Below are 19,538 nucleotides of genomic sequence, written 5' to 3' on the forward strand. Positions count from 1 at the left end.
AAAAGAAATAGACCAACTTAAATGTCCCTGATGGTTGCATTAAAACTAAGGAGATGGTACCCTTTGCCCTGGCTACAGGATGCTTTAAACACCCCTCTGCTCACTGAGAGGAAGCAATCTTACTTACCTTCCAGAGTTCTTCCAGCTTATTGATCTGCTGGGCAGTGATCTGACGGGCTCGAAGCTGCTCCTGCTCTGATGGGATCTTTACCAGCCAGGACAGGAAACAGCGATCCTGGATCAGGGGCTGCCACTGTGAGCTGTCCCAGTTGATGTCTTTCAGGCTGCTCTGGCTTGCACAGGGCTGCCTAGATGGAAAAAAAAAATTACAAAGAAAGTATTTAACAAGAACAGTTCAATAAATGTATTAACATAATAATCCACTCAATTACAGCTGCCATTTTGCAGATATTTAATCTATTTCACCAGTACAAACTTTATGGCCCCATCATCTCTTATGGGAGGGCTGCTTCCCCCTGCAGCTCAGGCAGGAGGCTGCATCCTCAGCTACGTGTTTACAGATGCTCCAGACAGCAAACAATCTGAATAAAATCATTGAGGTTTCTGCAGAACAGCTTTCTAGCAAGTTTTCATTTTGTTCTTTAGGAAAAAAAAAAAAACACAGAACTATGTAGTCAGCGCACAACATTTTGAAATATTGACTTTCTATATTTAAGTTTCACGCTCTGCTTTCGTTCTAGATGAGGGGGATAAAACCTGCTGGTCGAGGCTTTGAGAAGCAGGATCGATTGAATCGATTAACAGAAGGTCAACAGTCAACATCTTTATGTTAGTCTATGAGCGAATTCTAAGGAACACAGAACCCAGACAGTTTTTGGTGAACACATAAGGTTGCATGCACCACAGCACCCTGCGCCCTCTGCAACTAAGAGAACATTACTTCAACAAGGGCCACAGAATATGTAGGGTGTGTAAAACTAAGTGGAACTTATTTGAAACTCCACAAACATGACAAACCGTATTACACGGTTCCACCGAGAAGTGAAAGAAAGACAGCCAATCTTACCCTTCCACCATCACAGCACCTTCGAGTGAACGACTTCAAAGGCAAAGCTAATTACAAAGTTCATTGCAACCTTTACTGAAGAGGATCTGCAGCCATCGAGTCATTGTGAACCGTGGTTTTCACACTATAGAGTGCTCTTTGGATGAAATATCCCATGTAAAAGAGATTTCATTGTTACGCTGATCCTCATACACAAAGAGACCAGAAAGGTACAGGCTTGGAAGCAGCTAAGAAAGCTCTAACATGTGGTGCGTGGACTATCATTAGAACAGTATCATGTCACCGTGACTGCACATTTTCTAACGCGTGGCAGTTCATCCGAGGCTCTGTGGAGACATAACTGATCAGAAAACCATAACCTACATAATCAATTCGTGCCACAATGGACTTCTCTTTTCAGATAGGACCCTTGTTTGTAAGAAGGATTTAAGAGCAGTTATACAACAGCAGTCAGCCAGTGAATGATTCCCCTTACCTGCAAAGAAGCACCACCACAGAGTCAGCTTTAGCTGGGATGAAGCCCAGCAGGAAGACGTTGCGACAGCCACAGTTGTAGCACTCCAGCACCGTTTCGCCCAGCGGCCCATCTTTATGCAGGGTCACTTCTTTACATTTGGCCCGCACCATGTGGTTCACAATGTGGCTGGAGGTGAAATATTGGCAGCAAAAGGACAGATCAAAATAACAAAACATGCAGGAATCCTTTTACATATGTGGTGATTATTGTTTGTATACGATAATCCATGACATGACTAAAACTGGGTCTAAACACCTCTTTGTCAATAAACCACATAAAGGAGGTCTCAATTTAATATTAACAGAAAATCCACAACATGATTTATGCATTCAACATCATCTGAAAGCCTGGCATTACAACAATCTGACTGTTTTAATGCCAATGTTTCCTACGTTTGTCTGCCACAGTCATGTTGTAATGATCTCACAGTGCATGAGATTATCAGAGGAAGATGAGACCACAGACCTGCCAGATGTGTTACCACGGCCATTACAGAACCACTTCTTGCTGGTGTTGCAGTACACCACACACGCTGGGTCGTGGATACCACAGTAGCTGCAACCAAACAACATTGAACATACTTAAGAATATTGTAATGACACATCACAGACAGACATATCTGCACAGAAAACCAATCTCTGAGGTCTGACCAACCAACTCTGAATAAACTGATTGTTTTTTTCTCCTTTAACAGATAAGAGAAAATCGGCTACAGGTCAAAGGTGTGTTTTGTGTTTCAGCTATTCATTATTCTGCAGCTATTTTCTTACATTACATTATGTTAGCTAGTGATAGCAGACTACATTCTATTAAATTCTGAGCATGGACTGATCCTGCAAACGAACTCACAATTTGGATTTAAAAATTGTCACTAAAATGAATTCATCTCATCTGAACTCTTCAGTAAAAAGTCAACAGCAAACAGCAGATTGTTCCACAGTAAACATCCAACCACAAATCCCCCCATTATAGATCACTTTGTCATTGATAAACAAGTCAGAAATCACAACTTTATTTGTGTTTTCAGAAAACCCTGGATTGGCAGAGGTAAACGTAAAGTGCTGTTTTTGTGAAACAAACCTGTACAACAAAGCAATTAAAGTTAAAAACAGTTCCCAATAAAAACGGCAGTAATGCGAGAGGGTGACATGACCCAGTGCCGGTACATCCATGGAAAATCATTGAATGAAGGTAACACATGGTAAACCTCTTATACAACTACATTGGTTTGTATGACTGATAAAAACATAGAGTTTAAACATAATTTAGCTATAAATCCAGCTATAAAAAAAAAAAAAAAAACATTCGTCAGTTTCTTTTTCAGCGATTTGAGACAATTGTTGGCCATTTTACATGAAGCGTGATGGTGGACCACAGACCATCAAAATTATGTTAGATGAAGTGAATGTGGAAGACCAGTTTGCACTGTGAATCAGTCCCATTTTCCTTACACTGCGGCGCAGTTTAAAGCCAACACCTAAAGGAAAGATGTTTTACCAATTTCCTGTTCCCAAAAGAGTTTTATTTATAAACACCATTCCTAGTTCCCCTCATGAGACAATTTTCAAGGCTGTAAAGTGAGAGTTTCCATTTATATTGTTTGAAAGAAGCAGGTGGAATACTGGATATGTAGTCCAGTGACACTGGGAGGATTTATTTTAAACTAAAACAAATAACACGACTGATCAGCCGCAGTGCTCTGATGCGTTTGGTTATTCTTCCAACCAACCGGAAAAACTCCAGGATGAGTATTTTGAGCTGTATGTCCAAGATGTATCTCTGTATGAGCTCTGTGTCTAAATCATCACTGAGGCTGCACAAATGTATTCAGTATTTTAACGCATGAAAAACTGTTGGATGCGTTATTATAGTTGAAGAAAAACTGAATAAACAAAAACATCCCAACATGATCTGGTTCCTGTGTCAAGGTACCTGCATGCGTGAATTGGAAGATCTTTGGTGTAGTAAGTATCTTCTTCATCCTCCTCAAAGTTGAGCTCACCCAACAAATGACTGGATTTGGCCACAGGGTCCTCCATTCCTCCATTGTGAAGACCTTCATCAGGACCATTTATCTGTAGAATACGTAGGAAATAAGTTACTTGTGCATTTTATTTGTGATCTTCGCCTTTAATAGTTTTTTTCTTCATTTTCACCAGATCATGAGGTCAGCCTACCACGTTTACTTGTACTTAAGTAATTTTTCCCCATAGAAGCTTTCCTTTTACTCGAGTATACTGTTTTAGCACTTTTTCAGCCTCTCGTCTGTGGTAGAGACGATCATTACCAGACAAACTCAGTGCTAACAGACCAGCTAACGGCTGAGGAAGGCGCACAGTGAGGATGTGTACACGTTGACAGATCGTCAGCGGTGCAGAAACTGTCCTTTTCAATAACTGGAGATTTTCCCATGTGTCTAGCTTTATTTGGACAGTAGAAGTGAGGAGAAGAGACAACTAGACCAACTTTAAGAGTGTGGTGTCTTAGCTAACGTTAGCTTAAGCTAGGCTAAGGACGCTAGTATTTTTAATAATAGCGGGCTAGCAGCAGCAAGCTAACGTCAGCACCGCGCCTTCTGGTAAAAATGAAAGCCCCAAACCTGCCCGTCCAACTGGCTCTGGGTCTGGCCTTGCGTCTGCGTCTGGCTCGGAAGAGTGAAGTCAGTGAAGTCGTACTCGGAGCCCTGGGTGTCCGCTCCGAGCAGCTCCGCTTCTTCGGTGTCCAAGAAGGTGAGGGTCTGGGAGCTCGGCCCGTACGCCTCCACACTCATTTTCGACCCTTAACTTTCGTTTTACTCAGCGATTTCCTGTGCTCGTAATAAACGACTAAACTGTGCGCAGGGTTTATTTATTTATCGTTGGTGTATCTTTCAGAAAGCGCCGCCAAGAGTCCGATTTTAAACCCAAACAAAAATGGAACCGATCAGAACCTGGATAGCTTCAGCGGGACTAAGAGCCAGCGGCGGTGACGGACTTTCCTGCGCCGCGCGACGCGTGACGTAACTGGGGAGGAGGGGGGGCTAGTGGCAGAAAAACACAGGCAGGTTATTGGAAAGAGCGCTCACTCTGTGAAAAATGTTTTTGTAAGGATAATAAAACATAATTCTGCAAGAAATAATCAGATTCCATGTTGGATTCTGATTATTTCCCCCATTTTATTTAGTGTATTTACAGTTTTCAAAGACTTGGTACATCTAAAGTATTGCCAAAGTTGTATCGTTTGAGCTGAAGATTCCCAGTTTTAATCAAGATTGTCTGCCTTTCCACATTGTGCTTACCCAGTATAGTTTAAATCACAGAAGATCAAGGGTGAAAGCAGTTATTTTCAACATGTCATACATGCTTAGGTTAAAAAAGGAAACCATGTAATAAAGTTTGATCCCAGTAACAATTGGTGGAAGTGGAAAGAATGGACCCATTGGATGTACCCTTTTCCTATCTACAGTTTTTAAATCAATGAATTCAATTCAATTGAGTTTTATTTATATAGCGCCAATTCACAGCACATGTTGTCTCAAGGCACTTCACAACAGTCAGGTTCATACATTCCAATTAATCCTAACCATTGAATAGAGCAGTCATATTCAGTTATTTATTCAAATTGGATAAAAAGTTTTCCTATCCAAGGAAACCCAGCAGATTGCATCCAGTCAGTGACTTGCAGCATTCCCTCCTCTCCGGATGAGCATGTAGAGACAGTGGACAGTCACTGGCGTTGACTTTGCAGCAATCCCTCATACTCAGCATGCATGTAGCGACAGTGGAGAGGAAAAACTCCCTTTTAACAGGAAGAAACCTCCAGCAGAACCAGGCTCAGTATGAGCGGCCATCTGCCACGACCGACTGGGGGTTTGAGAGAACAGAGCAGAGACACAAAAAGAACAAAGAAGCACTGATCCAGGAGTACTTTCTATGGGAAGGAAAAGTAAATGTTTATGGATGTAGCTCCTTTAGTCGTTTCACCTAGAAAGAAAGAACAGATAAACTCTGAGCCAGTTTTCAAGGTTAGAGTCTGAAATAGAGCACATAGTTAGTTACAGTTAAGCTCAGTTAGTAGCTATGTCTAGGAGAGAGAAAGGGTTAAACACTAAAAGACAGGGCCATGTGGATCATCGGTAGAGGGTGAGCATTAAGTTGTTGCCAGCAGAAGCTCGGACGATTCCTCTCTCCAGAAAGGTGTCACAGGTAGACACAGAGCCAGGCCAGGTGTGGCTTCTAGGAAGAGAAAAGAGAGAACAAAGTTAAAAGCTGAAATAACAGCAAATAAGGCAAAATTGGAGAATAGTGTGAGAATGTAGCGAAGAGGGTGAAAGTGGTTGTTATGTCCTCCAGCAGCCTAAGCCTATAGCAGCATAACTACACAGATAGTTTCTGTTCAGATTATTTAGTTAAACGGCGCTTATTCACAACAATGTCGTCTCAAGGCACCCCACAAAGGGTCCCACTGATGGTCATTGTTATACTAAAAACCACAAGGATTGGGATACTTCTCTCTATCAGATTGACCATAACCATTGGAAAAGAGAAGGGGTCACACAGGTAGCAGAAATGGAGGGTGTGTTTGCACCTCAACCATAACTGAGCTGGTTTAGGCTAAACCTGACTCCCCCTTACTCCATCCAACAGGGAGGGAAGAAGACGGAGGTAAAAAATAAGGAAGATAGCTCAGGATAACCTAAGCCACTCTTAACTATAAGCTTTATCAAAAAGGAAAGTTTTAAGCCTAGTCTTAAAAGTAGACAGGGTGTCTGCCTCACGGACTAAAACTGGGAGCTGGTTCCACAGGAGAGGAGCCTGATAACTAAAGGATCTGCCTCCCATTCTACTTCTAGAGACTCTAGGAACCACCAGTAAACCTGCAGTCTGAGAACAAAGTGCTCTGTTAGGAACATATGGAACAATCAGATCTCTGATGTATGATGGAGCTAAATCATTAAGGGCTTTATATGTGAGGAGGAGAATTTTAAATTCTATTCTGGATTTAACAGGGAGCCAATGAAGGGAAGCTAAAATAGGAGAAATATGATCTCTCTTTTTAATTTTCATCAGAACTCTTGCTGCAGCATTTTGAATCAGCTGAAGTCTTTTAACTGCATTATGTGGACATCCTGATAGTAAAGAATTACAATTGTCCAGCCTTGAAGTAACAAATGCAATGACTAGTTTTTCAGCATCACTCCTGGATAGGATATTTCTAATTTTGTCAATGTTCCAGAGGTGAAAGAAGGAAATCCTAGAAACCAGTTTAATATGGAATTTAAATGACATGTCCTGGTCAAAAGTAACACCAAGGTTTTTTACTTTATTACTGGAGGTCAATTTAATGCCATCCAGATTAAATGATTGACTAAGCAGTTTCTTTTTCAAAGACTCCGGTGCAAAGATAACTTCTGTCTTGTCTGAATTTAGAAGCAGAAAATTTAAAGTCATCCAAGTTTTTAAGTCTTCAAGACATACTTGTAGTCTAACTGGTTGGGCTCATCAGGATTTATGGATAAGTAAAGCTGAGTATCATCAGCGTAACAGTGAAAATTTATCCTATGCTGCCTGATAATTTGACCTATTGGAAGCATATATATAGTAAAGAGAATTGGCCCAAGTACTGAACCCTGTGGTACTTCACAATTAACCCTGGAGTTTAAAGATTATTTATCATGAAGTGGTTGTTTCGTCATTGAACAGCCGTTGATGCTTACAGATCACATTCACATATACAAAATTGTTTTGTAAATTACAGTGCCATGCAAAAATATTTTTACCTATTGAACTTTTTCATCTTTTATCATGTTACAACCACAAACCTTAATGTATATAAGCAGGACTTTATGCAATAGAGGAACACAGAGTAGTGCAAATTTGAAAGATGAAAGGAAATTATGATTTACATTTTTGTTTACAAATGAAACCTGAAAAGTGTGGTATGCATTTGTATTGAGACCCCTAGATTATACCAAGCAGTGGCAGTTTTTGATATGGGCCATATAGGCAGTTGTCGAGGGTGGCTTTAGAAAGGGCAGTGCACACGCACCAGAAAATATCTGTTTCCTTTCAGCTGGTGTTAAACATGTTTTCTATTGTGCACTCAATAGGAAGTTGGTTCTCTCTGCATGGGCTGAGAATATGGAGAGTTGTGTTGAACTCACTCAATAATTTAGATGGTGACCCGCATTTAGATAGGTTGGGGGCAGCAAAAGGATGGGCTTGCCCAGGGTGCCTCTGATCCCAAGCATTGAACATCTCATGGAGCACTTTTCAATCCATTGTCTAAAAAATGGAAACAGTATGGGAACTGACCAGGACATGGTTGTTCATCAAAACTGGCAGACCTGGCAAGGAGATCATTTTTGAGAGAAGCATCCAAAAGATGCATGTTAACTCAGGAGGAGCTGCAGAGACCCACAGCTCAGGTGGTAGAAAAAAGCTGTTTAATTTAACTTTTTGCCTCACATCAAAACAGAAATGAAATTAAATACCTCAAATTAAAAGTGGTATCTGTGAAAAAAAAAACACTGCACACTCATCACCTAGAACACACACAATCCTCAAAGTAACACAAGGTGGTGGCAGCATCATGCTGTGGGTAGACAGAAAAGCAGATCAGAGTTAATATAAGGATGGAGCTAAAAAAAAAAAAAAAAAAAGGCAATCCTGGAGGAAAATCTTTTAAAGGCTGCACAACACATTAAGCTATGGAGGAGGTTCATCTTCTAGCTAGACAACCTTAAATATAGTCAGAACAAATAACATTTTGACCAAAATATATTGATGTTAGAATGGCCCAGTCAAAGTCCAGAAATCAGTTGAACTGAGAATCTGTGCCAATACATAAACTGATGTTCAGACACTCTGTCCACACTCAGCTTGAATCATTTGGGAAATTAGAATGGGCAAAATTTTAAGTTTCTAGGTGTGCAAATTCAAGTTTGTGATCGTAAACTTGACAAAATGTAGAAAAGGTGGTGAGGTATGAATACTTTTGGAAGGAAATGCAAATGCCTTCAGGAGGCATAACCACTGAGATGTAAGAAAACATAATACTAAAAGATATTTCATGTTTAATTTCTTTATTTTAAAGCCTTTTACAAAGTGAGATTAAAGACTGCAACAGTGCATAATGAGAGAAAACCTTTCACAGGAAAGTCCCTCAACACAGGAATCTACAACAAATCACAGAGCAATGAAGTAGGTACACAACTGAATACACACCGAAAAAAGTATTTGTGAGGTAGCCACGTCTGTATGGACAGCATCAATAATACATGTCAGATCCGACCCATAGAAAATTAGTAAGGCGTTTTTTAGGACAAAAACAGCAACAAGGCACAGGAGTCAGGGATCACCTCGAAGGTTAGCTTGAGGCAGAAATTCTGAAGACACCATTCTCCACAACCCTAAATAAGCCACACAATGACCAGTCAATATCTGCAAAGTCCAGAGAAAGTTGTGCTCTTAGGTTTAATAACTGCAAAGACTTTGAGAATAAGAATGACAGGCACTCAATTAGATGGTTACATGAAATTTAGGTGGCTCCACAATCTAATTGTGTGATCACAAATCTTACCCGAATCCAAATATAAATGATCATTTACCAAAACTCAATGAATCTAAGCTGCTGTGTGACAACTGATGCAACGTTAAAACACAAACAAGTCTAGCTACAAAAGTTTAAAAAGGTTGCTGAGGTGTTCTTTTAACTCCAACCTGAATTAGTGTTAGGCGCTCCAAGCTCCTCCAAAAGACAAAAGTCTTTAAAACAATCTCACACAGTACAATTGTTACAAAGAAAAACTAGTTAAGATGGTCGTGGAAAGCTACATGATTCCTTTTAAAGTGACAGAAAAAAAAAAAATAGGCAACCATTCACATTGTTTGACAAATGCTGTTTCAGAACAGATATAAATTTCAAAAACAGAGAGTGCAACATAAATAACATTATAGGCCCAGTTCTGACTGAAAACCATGAGTCCAACTTCAATAAATCAACATCTCACCTAAAATAACTACTTATTATACATCTGAGCCACTGAGGAGGACATCAGAACATTTAGATTAAGAAGCAAAACTAAGGGCTGCACAACTATGAGAAAAAAAGCTAAAGTTGTCTTTGAGCTGCACGCTGCTGTCATTGTTTCTCTTCACAGTTTAAGACACTCAAGTTCAAGTCTTTAAGCAATAAATACAATTTTTAAATCATCAAATTACCTGGTGGTGCAGCATCCGTGTGCAGTTTGATACTCTTCCCCAATACAGTTTTAGCACGACATGAATTTATTGCATAAAATACAGAAGTTATCAAAACTTCTGTAGTAAACCTTCAAATGCTTTGTTTGAAGGTTTACTACACCTTCAAACAAAGCATTTTATTTTAATCTGCCAGGAAACCTAAAAACTAACTTTTTCTCAACAGGTGTGCAGCTGTAATAAAACCACGACACGACTTTCAGACAGATTCCAGTGAATGAGATCTGTAAAATTACATTGCACAGCCCAAGGCCAGATCTTGGTGAGGTGGATTTATTTAATTCTATCAGAACCGGGCCAACAAACTGGGGAAGTATGAGCTGGAACCAACCCAATCCCTGATTTAAATAACCTTTGTAAAGGAAGACAAATTCACAACTTCTTATAAAGAAAACTGAGTCAGAAACAATTCAATATCAAAAAACAAAGAAACTGATCGAAAGTGAGAAAATGAAGCTTCCAGCTAAACATTTCTAATTAAACCACACTGTTTATGTACATGGACAACTTCTAGACATGTAGGAGTAAACACCTGCTACCTGAAACATACTGTGACAAAGCAACATGGAAATAGAAAATCTCATTCTGATGCTACAATTTTCCAGATGCACCCTCTACAGCCATCCCAGTAACCCTATAAGGTGCATTAATAGAAGACACATCTGGGTTTTTAGATCGGATTTAACATCACATTACAGACTCTTTGTATCTCTATCTGTGATTAAATATAAAACATAACCAGGGATTTGCTTTTGGTGTATCTGTTTTTAAACCTTAAAAACCAGAACATTTCATGGAATAAAAAGTTAAATGTGACCAAAAGGTGTCCTTCAGCCTCATTGAATCATCTCTCCGCTGGGAGACATTAAATGAAGGTCTTTGAAACACACAAACATGTAATAACAGCCAGAGGCTAAAAAACAGCCAAACCTCAGAAGTTCATTATGTCCAAGTAAAGACAAGAGCAACAAAAACAAAGAAAAATAAGTTTTGGCTACTTGTGGTCATGTGCAATTTCTTGTGTGGCTGGAGAAGCTGGTCTGAGGTCACTTAGTGGATGTGCTGCTAGCAGTGCATCTTCTCTTCAGCCTGGTCCAGGAGCTCCAGCATCTCCCTGATGACAGCCTGCAGTGCACGGCCCAGTTCTTCCCCGCTGTAAGGCTTTCCTAGAGGAGGCACGTGAACGAAGGCAGAGCGACCGTGGCTCAGGTACAGAGATGTGTAGTAGGTGAAATCACAGAGGTACCTGCAACAGATGAAAAAAAAAGACCGTGAATGAAAAGGTTCGCTCCACTAAACCCTAACAAGAGCTTCACTGGAAGCACTGCAGCAACTTAAAGTATTACAATTTAAAACATTCAATTGGTTCAGGTTTTACATCTCATCTAAAAACATTAGATTTAATTTACAGTAGTGTGCAAAAGTTTTAAAACACCCCCAATTTTATCTATAATTTCCTATCAAGTAGCCAGACTTCCTTCTTAAATTAGTCTTGATCCATCATTCTCCAGGCCTTCTGCAGTTCTACCAAACACTTTCTCTGGACTTCAGCTGCTTAATAACTAAGCGACTATGACAGCATATTGTCCAATTTGTGTACAAAGCCAAAAGAGGAAGCGTCTACAGCAGATTAACAGTTTTGTAATGTCAGGTCTGGCTCCTTAGAAGCAAAATATACCTAACGAAGGCTGACATGTGTTGCACGGTTTTGTTTATTAGTCAGTGAAAGTGCAGACCGAGTAAAACGAAGGGTTGCCTAGCGTTATACCTGCAGACGCAGCTGAACTCTGGGTCTTTAAAAGTCCTACATGTGTTTCAAATCAGACGTGTGTTTATGAGCAGTTTGAGCCACGGCAGGAAAGAGAAATTATATAACTATTAGAGTTATAAACAAAATGACATGGCAGTTAATACTTTTCTTACTTGAGAATACAAATGTTGATACAACTCAAATGGCCTTTACATAAAATAGGTTTCTAATCACTGACTTTACCACTAATAAAGTTTACGTATTCAAAGTGTTTCTCATTATAAGGCTGTGGTTTGAAAATGCAACATGAGGCAACAAAGCAATAATTTACCAATTACCAGATGGTCATATTACATTATGACCATCTGGTTACAGTTGCTTTTCTACTGCATGGACCTTTTCCAGGAAGCGCTGTAATTTCCTCCCTCCTGCATCTGCACTGCAAGAAATGGGGCAAGAACCAGAGAAAGATAGAATAAATTTACCTCTGAAAATGGGCCCTGGGAGGGAGGTCTTGCTTTTTGGATGAACTATAGGCAGAGTTTTGTGTTGGGAAGTTGCATTTTCATAGCGCGTTTGTCCCAACCTGTTGAGGGATGGACTTTGATTGACCCCTGAAGGTTCGTCGTTGTGGGATCTGGCACCAAGACGTTAGCTGAAGATCTTTGTTGGATGTTGTAAAGGGTGGAACATCCATGGGTCAGACTTGTTCAGTACACCCTACTCGTGCTTGACTAGACTGAGATCTAGGGAATCTTGAGGCCAGGTAAACACCCCAAACTTGTTCTTGTGCTCCATAAATCATTGCTGAACCATGTTTGCTTTGTGGAATGGAGCATTATCCTGCTGAAGGAGGCCACAGCTACTGGGAAATACCATTTCCATGAAAGGTGTGCATGGTCCACACAATGGTTAGGTAGGTGGGACGTTTCAAACTGACCTTCTGCTAGATCTTCATTCCCCAACTCACCTCTGTTCCTTCCTTGGTTCAGTTTTTTTAGCTACTGACCACTGCAGAGAGGAAACAGCCCAGAAGATCTGCATTTCTGGGGATACTGACCCAGTCCAATGCTAATGCTTGCCCGTTTATCCTGCTTCCAACACATCAACTTAGAGGGCAAAATAATCGCTTGCTGTCTAATATATCCCACCCACTGACAGGTGGCATGGTGATGAAATAATCAGTATTATTCACATCACCTGTCAGTAGTCATAATAAAATGCCTGATTGGGGTACATCCCTCTATTAACATATCTGTAACTTTGCAGATGTCCTCTGTTTAATAAATCCTGTCAACCAAACATCTCAGTTTGCAGAGTTAGTGAACAGAAAATCATTTTTCATCCCAACAGACAGGAGAAGCTGATTCCAACAATGACAAAAAGATGAAAAAAACAGAAAACTGAAAGAGGAAGTAGGTCACCTTCCAGCATCTTTGGAGACGGATACAACTACTCCCAGTCCTGACGCAGTTACTCTCTTGCAGACTGAGTCCATGTCAATAACTGAGTTGATACAGTCTGGGCCACCCACAATGCAACACTGAGAGTCTGGACAGAAGCTACAGTTGTCCAGGACTTTGTAGCCGTGATTTCTGCCACACTTCTCCAGTGTCACAGTGGTGGCCATCCCTGCGACTCCGACATGAACTAGCAGCTGAACAAGAAGCAGATTGTTAGAATTACTAAAACATTTCTCCTACCTCTGCTAAAAACACTATGTTTATGGCGCACAAAAAGCTTCAACAAAATAAAACCGTCTGCATTTATGACATAAAAAAACATAACATTTAAATTAAAGCCAATTAAATCAGAGTTAAATGTTCAACATTTTAGACATTAACCTTCAAAACACAAGGTAATGTCAGATGGTGAAAGCTTTATTTCATTCGTCTTACCCATGGATGATACTGCTTCCACAATGATGGAACCAAACTCTGGACTTTCTGGTACTCTACAGGAACCTCTTCTATATGCAGGTCCACATTTTCGCCCAATCCAAGTTTTTTCATTTCCTGAGAACAAACCCATCGATTTATGGTTAAAGAAGCTCAACAGCAGAAACAATTACTGCAAATCTTTGGAATAAATCATTCTTGGACAGAAATTAAATACAGTTCTGCTCAGAAGTTCTTGAATTATCCCTGATTTTTGTTTATTCAATCTTCAAGGTGGCAGATATCTGTAATATTTTAAAGCATTTTTGAATGTATTTTAAAGTTGTTCTTTAAAACTTGGGTTATTATTCATTCAACTGTTACAACTAAACAACTTACAAAAGACTGTTTTTCTTACTCAATTTATTACAGATTCTTCATCTTCGATCGGAGATTCTGTTGCTGTTTCCGGACTTCAAGATACCAAATTAAGAAGATTCTGATTTTCTTTAAAAAGTATTAAAAGAAAAAACAATATTTTCATAATTTCTGCATTAATTGAAAGTGCATCTCTTAAGTCAAATAGCTGTCCCTCTATGCAACACAGAAAATCTACAAATACTGTAAAATCCTCTGAGTTAGGAGACAAATCTATAAATAAAATAAAACAAATTATATCATGTCTCTCAGATCCATTTATAAACAGCTATATGACCAACGTCATATTGGAGAAAGAAAAAAAACGGTCGACTGTTTCATGTGAAATTGTTAAATCACTCATTTATTGCAGCTATAAAGTAGCTGATATGTTGTCACACTGATTAATGGTTTATATTAGTAGTATAAGTGAAAATGCAACATGTGTAAAAGAGCAGTTGGTGTTACACTGCTCTACATTACACAATCTTTTCAAAACAAAGTCAAATTTTTAAAGTGTTAATACTTTTACCCCTTTTTAGCATCTCATATTGGCTTTAACAATTAGCATCAGTTTGTGTGTATTTTATATAAAGTTTGTGGTTCTATACGTTAACATTACAAGCATTTCCTAATCCAGTGTGTTCCATGTAAAGTCGTTCCACTATAAACAAAGCTGGACTCCTCCAAAAGGTCTAAAATAAAGAGCAATTTTGATGAAAATTACGATATTTGCTGCTGTCTTCTTAATGTTTAAACGCAGCAGACTGAATGAACAGCCGACATGCTTCAGTAGGAAACCGCCTCCTTCATGGAAGCTTCCGACACATTTCGTCCTTCCTCTGACTTCATTTTTAAACACATCAGTGAAGCTGGAAAACAGCTAACTGAGGCTTCAGGCCAAAGTAACAACTTCCACATTAAGTAGTGTTTTTAATCAGAGCGGCCCCGTTAGTGCTTAGGTATTCTGTGTTTGCCTGGACGGAAACGTTTGGATCTTTAGTGTCTGACCGGTTGGTCAAGCATATAATCTTCTGATTACATTTACCAGCAGGTTTCTTAGTGCATCTCTACGACTTGAGAATGAAAAACTTGAGGGATTTTTGACCCAATATGCTAAAACCATTACATTTAGATAATTTTTGACTGCTGTAGTTTGTTTTCAGGTCTGAATCTTCAGTCCTCCCTTTTCCACTTTCACTGTTATTTTAGGCACCGAACACACAACATAAAGTTTAGAGGACCTTCCAGGAGTCTGAAGAAGTACTAACAAATACCATAAAAAAAAAAAAAAAAACAAGAAAGCCTGAAATCCTTGTAAGCAAATAACAGAATTTGATTATTTAAAACTTCTGCACTTACTGTATGTCTTTGCTTAAATGTTTATCATTTTAAGAACAGGGCAATACCAGATATTACAGCACAAAACATCAGGTTTCTTTAAAAGTTCTGTCACTATTAAAGAAAACCTTCATGCAATTCAGTCACTGATAAGTTTTCACCTTCAGAAAAATGCTCCAGAAGTTACGGCCAGTTGCAACCATCACAATTTACATATATTCCCATCTAAAGTATTATTCATAAATAGCACAATGCGCAAAAAAAAGATGCAACCATAGATTTCATAAGGACAAGTCTGTTAAATTCACAGCCGGTGAACAACCACCTCCACCCCAATCTACATTTAGGACAAGTCACCCCCCCCCCCCCCCCCCCCCCCACTAGTATTAAAGAGGCTGGTCCGACCATGTCGGTGACCCTGCCTCAACATGGCCTTTTGTTTGGCTCTAATATCCTTATCAAGTCCGTCTAGACACCCTGACAACTACCATCATCCCCCACATAAAGCCTCTGACAAACAGCGCTGCGCAGTGTGAAGCCGGCCGGCAGCTATTAAAGTGTCACATAACTATCTGCTACACAAACCGCTCCAAATGTGAACAAAAACATGAGATACAGACATGGAGAACATAAGTTAAGTGTTGTTGTATGCATCAATAAAGAGAGTTTTAAGGAATTTTATATCAAAATCATACATCATTTGAATTTTTCTTCTCTCTATGATTAAACAAATAAGGTTTATAATGAAGTTGAATAAAATGAATGAATACCTGTACAGCAACCCAGCTGGCGTTGACTGTATGCTCTCCAAATGGTCCAAAACCTGCAGGAAAACCAGAGTTTACTTTAACCATTTAAGACCATCATCATGACTAACAGTGAAAACACTCTGCTTAATTATATACACATGCAAAAGAAATAGTGATTATTATTCAGTTTAACTTGTTATAAGATGAAAGTACAACTGTTGGAAATTTTAGATTTTAGCTGCAAAAGAAAAAGCCTCATTAAAATAAAAAAAATTAAAAAAAAGGTCTTTTTCGTAGAGTTTGCTTTCAATACGGCAAAAAATAAATACACTTTTCTACAGAGTACGGGTAATTATTATCCCATCACGCAGAGCACCATAAAAACTGAAGAAAAATATCGCAAGACTGTTCAGTCAGGCTTGTTTATACAGGGATCTATGACTGATCCCCTCCCTCTCCACCACCCGTCCTGGGGTCAGCAGGTCCTTGGGGGTTGGGTGGAGAAAGGATCAGTCTGTCTGACATGCTGCTGAAAAGGAGCAGAGCGAGGGGCCAGCAGCTGCCAGCCGGCTGCTATTGTGCAGGAACTGTTCCCTGGCAATCTACACATCTCTGCACTCTTTTGTGTCTGACTACACAAAATCTCAGTCTGGTGCTGGTTTAAAAATGAACTGTCAGGACTGTACTTTGTGCAGTTAGAAAGCATTGATTCAGCAAGATATGAAATTTGACTTAGCAACATGTTTTTTTTTATGAAAATCTGTCCTTATTTTAGCATGATCTTAATGAATACGGATGGAAAAGAAATGTAATTACTTGAAGTTGAAGATGTCAGTAGGAAGTGCTACATTATAAAAAAGGTCAAATATAAACATGGTAGGCAATGTTTTAAACATAAACCAATGTAGTACATATCTAAGAGCTCTGGAACATTATTGGGTTACTAATTAATTTGGTTCACTAATTTTAGATCTGAGACAAATCCGGATTCTTTGAAACTAAATAATAAAGTCAGAATATAAACCGTTACAAATAAGACAAAAACAGAAATTAATGTCTGTAAAACATCAACATTTATTCAAATACAAACTTCCTTTCCTGTTGCTGCCAAGTTAATAATAATCACTAGGCAATAATAAAATGACCTCGTTTTAGCCAAACAGAAGTTATTGTTCACCTTTAAAACTCGAGATAACGAAGATTAAATTATCTTTCACGTTTATTGAATTAACAAAAACAATTCACCAAGGAACACAGACTGATTTGAGAAAGACAAACGCGTATCAATTGGACTTGGAAAACAATTTAGTCAATTATTCTGAACTGTTTTATGAGGGCTTCCATTAAGGTAAAAACAATAAAATGTTCAGCTGGCTAAAAGCGTGTAAATAACTCTGCAAGTGAAAATCAAAGTTGGCAACAAAGCATTTCTTTCTGGGTTCAAGTGCAGCTCCGAACAACCTGACGCCATTAAGCAGAGCAGCTGTCATCTTCAACTTTTCCTTTACTTCACTCGCTTTTTACAGCAAGCCAGAAAACTCGACAACAACGAGTCTAAAATGAGACACATACCTGTCACCACCACGGTCCGGCTGCTGTTTTCCATCTCCTGAAATGTCGCCAACAATCCGTCGCTGAACCCCGGTTTGTAAACTGAAGCAGAGCCGCGCACAGAATCGAAGATGCCTCCTAAGCCAAAGGTTCCTTCTGCCAATATCCGAAGAAACTATTGGTTCTCCTTTATACTACGTGCTGCGTCGAATGCAACGTCACGACGTTAACGAGCGGCACTTGTTTTCTTTCATGTTTAATTACCGGCCTTTGGTGTATTTATCACCAACAACTGGACTGGAGTGTGAACGAAAGAGCACCAGGATAAAACTTCTTATTAGTGATTCTCCAGAAACCTGTAATATTGGCCTTATTATGTTGTTTTCAGTCAAATAATTATTGAAACTGCGCTACATTAAGAGTTTTTCTTCTCTTTTTATGAGCTTTGCTATGTATCAATACATGTTCTACACATTCTGGCTGATTAAAATGTAAACAATCCTCTAGGGCAGGGATGTCAAACTCCAGTCCAACCTTTAGATGTGCCCCTGCTTCAACACACCTGAATCTAATAATTAGGTCATTAGCAGGATTCTGGAGAACTTGACTGCATACTGAGGAGGTCATTGCAGTAATTAATGCCAAACAGTCTCCCAGTTTACCCCTCCCCTCAGATCCAGTTTTGGTATCATCCCCCATAGCTCATTATTTTATTCCCACATCAGTAATATTATCTTGTTAAGGTATGTCCATCTACACAACATTATTTGTTTACACAATTCCCCCCAACCAGACAGCTGAAACATTTACTTACTCCACTACTTTTAGTGTCCTTGATATCTCTAAAGGTGCTTATAAATAAAATGTTTTTATTATTATTATATTTATTAAAATGGACACTGACTGAGTATATATTGTATATATACTGTACAGTAGATTAATATCTTTTTTAGTCCGCTCAAATATCTGTATTAAAAATTCGTTTTATGTTGAATGCAATGTTGTCAGTAAATGTAGGTTTTTCATTTGTTATTAGCCAAAAATTAACAAAAAATAATTAAACGGTTATATTAGATGCCAGGGCTCTGACAGTTTAATTTTGTTCGCTTATTCTAACTGGGAAACATCCTGACTCTTTAACTGTAAATCACACAATCAGAATTTAAACAGTTACAAATAAGGCAAAAACAGAAATTAACATAGAATGTTGTCAGTAAATCATCAACATTTATTAAAATACAACCTTTTCCTTTCCTGTTGCTGCCAAGTTAATAATCAATAGGCAATAATAAAATTACTTTGTTTTAGAGAAATAACATAAGTAGTTTAACTTACCTTTAAAAATCGAGATAACAAATATAAATCATGTTCACGATTATAGATTTAACTTTATAGAATTAATTAGACTGGAAAAATATTCAGCATACAGGCAAAGAATCTCGAATGTCAAGATCTTGAAGATGCACGCTTCTATCTATCTATCTATCTATCTATCTATCTATCTATCTATCTATCTATCTATCTATCTATCTATCTATCTATCTATCTATCTATCTATCTATCTATCTATCTATCTATCTATCTATCTATCTATCTATCTATCTATCTATCTATCTATCTATCTATCTATCTATCTATCTATCTATCTATCTATCTACACACATTCATACATATGCCTGGTTAACGTTTTATGGTTACCAGCAAATTATGGTGTCAGTGGAAATGACAGATAAGGCTGCAAAAAAGTCCACTGGAAACAGATTAATTGAATTAATTATCATCTTTAGTAAATAAAGAAGTAAAACATATATTAAAACAGAAAAAAATGAGAGATGGCAAAAGCAATGAAAGAAAGATAGGGACATGGTTTTAAAAATCCAAATAGAAATGAGAAGTACAGGGAGGAGAAAAGAAGATAAAATAATTTCACGTCCCAGATTTAGGTGTACGTTGGGCTAAACAGCACACTATTCTTTATAGAAGAAGATTGCAAGGGAAAATGTGAGTACTGTAGAGATGAGACGTTATATTACACTGTCAGAATTTTAGGAAGGAAATATAGCAATTAA

The 19,538-nt window shown here is 38.6% G+C and overlaps 2 protein-coding genes across 4 annotated transcripts in view; both read right to left on the reverse strand.

Moving 5' to 3' along the window:
• Nucleotides 1–4,522, reverse strand: part of LOC124873680 (regulator of nonsense transcripts 1) — a 42,606-nt gene extending 38,084 nt beyond the window's left edge. For both annotated transcript variants that reach the window (XM_047374523.1, XM_047374522.1), the window contains exons 1-5: nucleotides 4,144–4,522; nucleotides 3,477–3,619; nucleotides 2,010–2,099; nucleotides 1,503–1,670; nucleotides 128–308 (exon numbers count right to left, since the gene is read on the reverse strand). In XM_047374523.1, the coding sequence (XP_047230479.1) occupies nucleotides 128–308; nucleotides 1,503–1,670; nucleotides 2,010–2,099; nucleotides 3,477–3,619; nucleotides 4,144–4,314 (753 nt within the window). In that variant the 5' untranslated portion in view covers nucleotides 4,315–4,522. The remainder of the gene's footprint in view (nucleotides 1–127; nucleotides 309–1,502; nucleotides 1,671–2,009; nucleotides 2,100–3,476; nucleotides 3,620–4,143) is intronic.
• Nucleotides 4,523–8,590: 4,068 nt separating this feature from the next.
• On the reverse strand, nucleotides 8,591–17,646 carry LOC124873696 (pyroglutamyl-peptidase 1-like). 2 transcript variants are annotated; one of them, XM_047374552.1, is made up of 6 exons: nucleotides 17,491–17,646; nucleotides 15,940–15,992; nucleotides 13,433–13,549; nucleotides 12,959–13,191; nucleotides 11,866–11,968; nucleotides 10,896–11,030 (listed from the first exon to the last, which is right to left on the reverse strand). In XM_047374552.1, exons 1-5 carry the CDS (start codon nucleotides 17,522–17,524, stop codon nucleotides 11,890–11,892), a joined length of 516 nt encoding a protein of 171 aa, XP_047230508.1. In that variant the 5' UTR covers nucleotides 17,525–17,646; the 3' UTR covers nucleotides 10,896–11,030; nucleotides 11,866–11,889. The 2 variants fall into 2 exon arrangements, with proteins under 2 accessions (XP_047230507.1, XP_047230508.1); XM_047374551.1 differs by lacking the exon at nucleotides 11,866–11,968 and having other exon boundaries at nucleotides 8,591–11,030.
• Nucleotides 17,647–19,538: the final 1,892 nt, after the last annotated feature.

Source organism: Girardinichthys multiradiatus, chromosome 9, assembly GCF_021462225.1.
Source record: "Girardinichthys multiradiatus isolate DD_20200921_A chromosome 9, DD_fGirMul_XY1, whole genome shotgun sequence".
In the NCBI taxonomy this organism is placed as follows: Eukaryota; Metazoa; Chordata; class Actinopteri; order Cyprinodontiformes; family Goodeidae; genus Girardinichthys; species Girardinichthys multiradiatus.

What these genes read in the sequence shown, in the direction of transcription:
- LOC124873696 (XM_047374551.1), bottom strand. Translation starts at nt 17,524, where the DNA reads ATGGAAAACAGCAGCCGGACCGTGGTGGTGACAG. An exon ending in CCGGACCGTGGTGGTGACAG is followed by an intron (nt 15,993 to 17,490) that starts GTATGTGTCTCA and finishes GTTTTCCTGCAG; the next exon opens with GTTTTGGACCATTTGGAGAG. An exon ending in GTCTCCAAAGATGCTGGAAG is followed by an intron (nt 11,031 to 12,958) that starts GTGACCTACTTC and finishes CATCTGTTGCAG; the next exon opens with GTACCTCTGTGATTTCACCT.